Genomic DNA, 7,544 nt, shown 5'->3' with positions numbered 1-7,544 from the left:
TGCAAGAGGACACAGGCCGGGCTGAGGGACCCCCCTCCCCCCCCGAGTGCACAAATTTTTGTGCACCGGGCCTCTAGTGTGAGTATAATATGGTGCGGAAAAAAGTTTTCTTTCTCTAGGCAGTGCAGAACTTTATTTTTTTCCTGAATTCTTTATTTTTAAATTTTTTAAAAAATATATTTTTATTGATTTCAGAGAGGAAGGGAGAGGGAGGGATAGAAACCTTCTGAACCCCCCAGGCTGGGGATAGAGCCCACAATCTGGACTTGTGCCCTGACAGGGAATTGAACCGGGACCTCCTGGTTCATAGGTCCACGCTCAACCACTGAGCCACGCCCACCAGGCCATTTTAAATATTAGCCAAATGCAGTATGCAGTAGAAGTAAGGGCAGTGTTAACTCCTTCATAGGGAAGTTTAGATGGATGGTATAGAATATGGATTTTGATAAGGTTTGAATTCTGGTGCTGTTAATCTTTAGACAAAGTGCTTAACCTCTCAGTGCTCAAGTTTTCTCTTGATAAAAAAGTGTAATAATAGTCATATCTCACCGATCATCCTGAGGATTTAATGGGATAATACATGTCAAGTGTTTAGAATAGTGCATGGCATCTAGTGTGTGGCTCATCACCAGCTGTTGCTGTTACTAAGGATGGAAGCACCATGAGGAGCTGCTTTTTTCTCTGCTTGCTTATTTCTTGTTCTCAACTTCTCTTTTCCTTCTTCTCTATTTAACTAACCTCTTAGTTCTTCCTAGCCATTCCTTGCCCTCTTAGTATTTCAGTTTCATTGGTGTAAACATATGTAAAATAAATCCTTGTTGGTGAAAAAAACAAAACCTAGAATTTCAAAGCTGTTGCACACTTATTTGTTGCTTATAAAGCAGAAAGTAATCCATTCCATGTATCTACATTTAAAGCATATTTTAGAAAAAGAAGTTTCCTTAAGTATAGAAAAGCCATTTCATTATTAGACTTCATCTCCATAATGCTACATTCATATTTTGTCATTTTTATCATCTTGTTTGTCTGCCAGTGTTACCTCATTAATTCAAACACTAAACCTGACAATGAAGTAGAATTACAGAAAAGAAGACCGTGTCCTGAGGCACAAAGATGGATTCTTTTTTTTTTTAAATATATTTTTATTGATTTCAGAGAGGAAGGGAGAGGGAGAGAGAGATAGAAACATCAGTGATGAGAGAGAATCATCGATCGGCTGCCCCCTGCACAGCCCCAACTGGGGACTGAGCCCACAACCCAGGCATGTGCCCTTGACTGGAATCGAACCTGGGACCCTTTGTTCCGCAGTCCGATGCTCTATCCGCTGAGCCAAACCAGCTAGGGCTCAAAGACGGATTCTTCATCTGCTATTTGTTAGCTTTGTAACACTGAATAGGCCATTTAATAATAATAATTATATTATTATCTACCATTAATTGTGGACTAATTTTTGCTAAAAGCTAAATAACAGGCATAATATCATGGGTTTATTCAGGAAAACAATATTCTAGGTACTTACAAATTCTGATTTATTAAAAGAAGATAAAATTACATATAGTAGCTAGTAGAGAGTCTATTACAATGGTGTATCATAAAACATATCACTACACATGTATTATAAAAACTGCAAAAAACAAAATCAGTTACCCAAACTTTTTTTAAGACTCTGTTTAAAAAAAAAAAATCCTCATCTGAGGCTGTGTTATTGATTTTTAGAGAGAGAGGGAGAGGGAGAGAGAGAAAGAGAGACATTGGTTGCCTCCCATATGCACCCTAACCAGTGGTGGACCCGCAAACCTGGGTATGTGCCCTGACTGGAATCAAACCCTTGACCTTTCTGTGTACAGGATGATGCTCCAATCAACTGAACAACACCAGCCAGGGAAACTTCTTTTGAACAATGCTTATGTGTTCTAGAGAAATTCAACCAAGAAGTAAACAAATAAAATGTAAAATATTTTGGGGAAAATAAAGTCTATAAACATTTAAACAAATTGCTTTCTGTTTCTTAAGAAAACTCATTAACTACCTGATTCTAGTCTTCAGCTATGTCCATGTTAGCATTGATCCTTTTGATGAGTGATGATGAGGAGGAAAATCAGCCAGGTGAGGTCTAGAAAGGGACGTTCTACCTCTCCCTGCTACTCCATCTCCCGCATAAGCTAACTCCTCTGGCCCAGTTGTCCCTCTTCAGCACTCAGGTTGCTCTTTAGCTCCAAATCCTCTTCCCTGTATCTTGAGCATTCCTGGCTTTTAAAGGTGCTGACAGTCCTTTAGCCTAGGATCCATTTGATTAGTCTTACTCAAAAATGTAACTGCTAACATTTTATAGTGCTGACATCTGATACTCATTTTAGCATAGGAATAGTTCAATTTATCAAATTACTTCTTATCATAGGCTTGTTTTCTAGAGAGCTAGGTTAATGTAAAACATTGTATTATAGCTGATTCATATATTCACTTATGTTGGAATTTATCTTGTACTTATTTTATCATTGTTAGGCACATAAACATAATGAAAAATATTTTATTTAAATATAAATTTATTTTATTTTAGCAATAATAGAGCATACATTTTTAAGCTAATTCAGAAATGCAATTACAATTAAGATAAATGTTATATTCCCCCCCCCTAATTTTATATCTTTATTCTATTTGATTTTAGGACGAATAACATTTACAGAACCAAATATTCAGAGTGTGCCAAGAGATTTTGAGATCCAAATGCCAACACTAGTAGGAGAAAGCCCACCTTCCCAAGCCCTAGGCAAAGGCCTACTTCCCATGAGCAGGTAGACATTATGTTTTTTTGTTTTTGCGTTAATATATTTTTGTGAGTATGAATGGCTTGAAAATAGCCTAGTGGACAAAATAATGAAAATAGTTGAAATTTCTGTTTTAGCTATATACATTTCTATTCTAGACACTATCCATTCCAAACCCTGAGTCTGTCTATAAAGAAGCTAGTTGAGGGGACTCTTGCCCCCTTCCCACGTGGGAGTCTGTACTTGTTCTTCAATAAATTTCCACCTTTGCTATAAAAAAAAGAAAAAGAAGAAGCTAGTTGATGGTGAAATGCTAAAGACCTGTGCCAGGATATGATTATTTAAGTCAAATACTAAAAGGAAGAGTTTAGCAAAGTCAGGAATATCCCCTCTTGCCCTCCTCACTTACACACAAAGGGAAGAAAAAGCATAGATAATGTATGTTAGATCTGGTCAAAGAGATTTGCTGAGGTGAGCTAAATGTCAATGAATTATCTCAGAAGTAGTTTGTGGGAAAGGCTTTTACAGAAATGTTTTACTTCCTACTTAATTGAATGTTTGCAAAAAAAAAAAGTCTATAATCTTCGTTAAGCTTTAAAGTGAGTTTCAAATAGTAAGGTTTTTAAATTTCTTAGATGGAAACATTAACTTTACTGAAAAATCAGGCCTTTTCACATATTTGAGTCTACTTCATGTTCAGCTGATGATGTTGTTTGCTTGACAGAAGAGGAACTAAGAAGGGCTGTGGTCTGAACTCCGTGCACCAGGCACAGACGGAGGAGAGAAGCTCAGACAGAGGGATGCCGTTTTCGGTCAGCATGCGGCACGCCTTTGTGCCTTTCCCAGGTAGGATGCTGACAGTTTTTGAGCTTCTCATTACTGTAGGGATATTTTTCAGAACACTGATAAAGCCTGCATTATGACTAAGACTCAGAAGGATGCATTCATACTTCCATCTTTCCTCTGCATAGCCTGCTTTTCCCCTTTGTGTTGCCAGGTGTGTAACAATCAGTTATCATTGTCCTCATGACCTGCTCTGTGGGAAACTTGTGTGGTGTATGGTCATTGGCAGCAGCCTGCTTAAACCATGTTTTCCAAGGTCATTGTAACCCTTTTTGGAAAATCCCATGAATATTTTAGTCCTCATCCTCTTTGACTTCTGTACAGCATTTGTCACTGGTAATCTGCCCTCATTTTCCTCAGTCTCTCTCCTCCCTTGACCACTAAGGCACACTTTTTTTTGTCTCTCTTTCTGACTTGCTTTGCATTTTGTTTCTTCTTTTCTCCAGACTGCTGCTTACTCTTACATGGGTTATAACCCCAAGGCTGTCCTCCTGCCTGACCTCTCCTCAGTACTCTAGCCATAAACCTTTTGTCATTAAAACATTTGGAAGTCATGATCTAACTCCCAGATAATCCCTACTGTTGGTATATACATTTGCCCTTTTATGTTTTGCAGGTTGGCAGGTCTGGGTCAGTGCAGTTAACTATATGAATTTATTTGGATTCTGTCAGAAACATATATTCTAAGAGTGAATTCAATTCTATGATAGCATTACCTGCTTGGCAAATTTCACTTTTGCTTTTTAAATATGAATTAACACCATTTTACGATTGTAACCATTTTTAAGTAGTATTCAGTTCTGTGGCATTACGTAGGTTTGCCTTGTGCAATCATTACCACCCCCATCTCTAGAACTTTTTCATCATCCCCAAATGTAATTCTGTGCCCATTAAACACTAACTCTCTCTCTTCTACTTCCCAGCCCTTGGTAACTACAATTCTCTCTCTATGAATTTGACTACTCTAGTACCTCATGTAAGTAGAGTCATACTGTATTTGTTCTTGTGTACCTGGCTTATTTCACTCCACATGATTTCTTCAAGGTTCATCCATGTTGTAGCAAGTGTTAGAATTTCCCTTCTTTTTAAGGCTAAATAATATTCCATTGTATGTGTAAACTTCATTTTATTTATCTGTTCATCCATCAATTTATTCTTACCTAAATAATAAAATTTTTTAATGCAACTATTTTATACTGCTTCTGTTTTAAAATTTTTAATTAATTTAAATATATATGAATTCAGTCTGGAAATTTCTGCCACTCAATGACTATTTTTATTCTGTTTTATTTTCTCTAAGTTTATCAATTACATGTCCTAGATATTTTAGAGTTTATAATATGCCTCACATCACAAACTATCTTTAAATAATTTTATACCACATCATCCAGAATGTAAGGAATTTTTTTATTTCCCTTTTCTTGTAATTGATTTAATCATTATGACTATTATCAGTTCTGCTACGTAGTTGTTTTTGCTTTAAGCAGTCTCTGCTTTCTCAGCTCAGAGAGACCATAGTGCTCTGCTTCCTCTCTCCTTCCCTGCAATGCATTCTGGGAACCTGAGACAGTTGCATAACTCACCCCCCTCCCTTCTTCCCCCATCTCAGGGACTGTAGTCTGAATTGCCTGCTGTCCAACACCTGAACATAGTTATTTCACATATGTTGTCCAGGTTTCTCATGTTTATGGCTCTATCCACTGAGCAAAACCGGCTAGGGCAAAACTTGTTTAGTTTTGATAGGTATTGTCAAATTGCCATCTAATATAATGGAAGTAAGTTACCATTTACTTCCTAATAACAATCTATGAGTATTTTTTTTCTCAGCCTTACCACAGTGTGCTCTCCAACTTCTAGACTTTTGCAATATACATAGAGGAAAATTGTTTCTTGCTGTAGACAAATATGCATTTCTGTTATTGTGAATGAAGTTGAGCTTTCTTTAACATGTTTAAGTTTCTTTTATTCTTATTTTTATGAACTGCTTGCTTATGTTTTGTCCTGTTCTTCATTTATAGCACCTTTTTTATATGGCAATGAGTTCTTTTTAATATTAGTCAAATATTTTTCCTACTTTTTCTTCGAACCTGCTTTTTTTTTTCTTTTGGTTTTGCCATGCATATCTAATCCACTCATTTCTAATCCATAGGTAAATTATCTGAATAATTTAAAAAACTTTTCTTCACATATCAACCACTTGATTTTTTTCAATTGCATGTCTTTGTTTTTGTTTTATTTTGTTTTCAATCCTCCCCTGAGGATATTTTTTCCATTGCTTCCCAGAGAGAGTGGAAGGAGGTTGGGGGAGAGAGAAAGAGAGAGAGAAACATCAATGTGAGAGAGATACATAGACTGGTTGCCTCCTGCATGGGCCCCGACTGGGAACAGGAAGCAAACCCCACAACCCAGTACATGCCCTTGACTGGGAATTGAACTCGAGACCCTTCAGTGTGAGGTCTGATAACCACTGAGAAACACAGGACAGGGCTGAATGTTTTTTTTTTTTATTATCCAAGTGGAGCACACATTTCTCTCCAGCCCACTTAAAATGTGCACACATTGGAAACGAGTTTGTTTGTTCGTTCATTCATTCATTCATTCATTCACTCATTCATTCAACAACCGTTTAAGAGTCTATTATGTGCCAGGAACTGTGCAAAGTTTTCTATAGAATGCAAAGGAAAATTAAGTCTCTTATCCCTAAAGGTCAGTGCTAGTGGGTGAGGCATGAAAGAACCACTTTAGATGATGCGTCAGGTGCTGTGGGAACACTGAGGGAAGCACTGCCACAGTGGTTAAGGAGCAGAGGTCAGGGGTAGCTTTATGCATGTTATGTATACTTTAAAGCTAAATGAAAAAAATGATCTAAGTTACAGAACTGAATTGCATCATATTAAGAGCAAGTTTTTAATTTTTGGATACATGATCTCATGGTTCTATGTTAGAACTAAATTTCTGTCAACCTTCTCAATTATATAAAACATGGATTTGCCTTTGTTTCAGCTTTTCTAAAATTATTTCTACTTCAGGTGGTGTAATATTAGCTGCTGATTACTCTCAACTTGAACTGAGGGTCTTGGCTCATTTATCCCATGATAATCGTCTCATTCAAGTATTAAACACTGGAGCTGATGTTTTCAGGAGTATTGCAGCAGAATGGAAGATGACTGAGCCAGAGTCTGTAGGGGAAGATCTGAGGCAGCAAGCAAAGCAGGTAATCTTAGTGAATATGCTTAATATCAGTGTGAATTTTAATGATTCAAAAATATATCTCCATCATTTGCAGTTGAAGACTGATTTCTTCTTTGCATCTTTCAAACTACATTTATCTGAGTCTCTCTCATGGTATTCATTGTACTTGCCTTCGTAGAGTCAATAAAAAGAATCAGACTTACATTGAGGCAATTTAGTGTCAGAATAGCCATTTGCATTAGTGGTGGTGGTGGTGGTGGTGGTGGTGGTGGTGGTTGTGTGTGTGTATGTATTTAAAAAATCTCTTTGTAGTCTGCAAGCATCCATACTTTCATCTATTTTCACATATCATTGAGCCACGGTGCTTTTTATAAAAAGACTAGAGGCCCAGTGCACAAAAATTTGTGCACTCAGGGGAGGGGGTCCCTCAGCCCAGCCTGTGCCCTCTTGCAGTCTGGTACCCCTCGGGGGATGTTCACCTGCTGGCTTAGACCTGCTCCATGGGGAATCGGGCCTAAGCTGGCAGTCAGACATCCCTCTGGCAGCCCGGGAGCCCTCGGGGGATGTCCACTTGCCAACGGGGGCAGGCCTAAGCTGCAGTCAGACATCCTTAGCGCTGCTGAGGAGGCGGGAGAGGTTCCCACCACCACCGCTGTGCTGGCAGCCATCAGCCTGGCTTGTGGCTGAGCAGAGCTCCCCCTGTGGGAGCACACTGACCACCAGGGGGCAGCTCCTGCATTGAGC

General features: G+C 38.3%; 1 protein-coding gene across 4 annotated transcripts in view; it reads left to right on the top strand.

Annotated features, from left to right (window-relative positions):
• Positions 1-7,544, top strand: part of POLQ (polymerase (DNA directed), theta) — a 97,038-nt gene that overhangs the window by 69,630 nt on the left and 19,864 nt on the right. For all 4 annotated transcript variants that reach the window (XM_005875363.2, XM_014546990.1, XM_014546991.1 and 1 more), the window contains 3 exons: positions 2,666-2,792; positions 3,490-3,611; positions 6,638-6,822. In XM_005875363.2, the coding sequence (XP_005875425.1) occupies positions 2,666-2,792; positions 3,490-3,611; positions 6,638-6,822 (434 nt within the window). The remainder of the gene's footprint in view (positions 1-2,665; positions 2,793-3,489; positions 3,612-6,637; positions 6,823-7,544) is intronic.

The sequence above is a fragment of the Myotis brandtii genome, unplaced genomic scaffold, assembly GCF_000412655.1.
Source record: "Myotis brandtii unplaced genomic scaffold, ASM41265v1 scaffold46, whole genome shotgun sequence".
NCBI lineage: Eukaryota > Metazoa > Chordata > Mammalia > Chiroptera > Vespertilionidae > Myotis > Myotis brandtii.
This window is presented reverse-complemented; position numbering and strand designations above follow the sequence as displayed.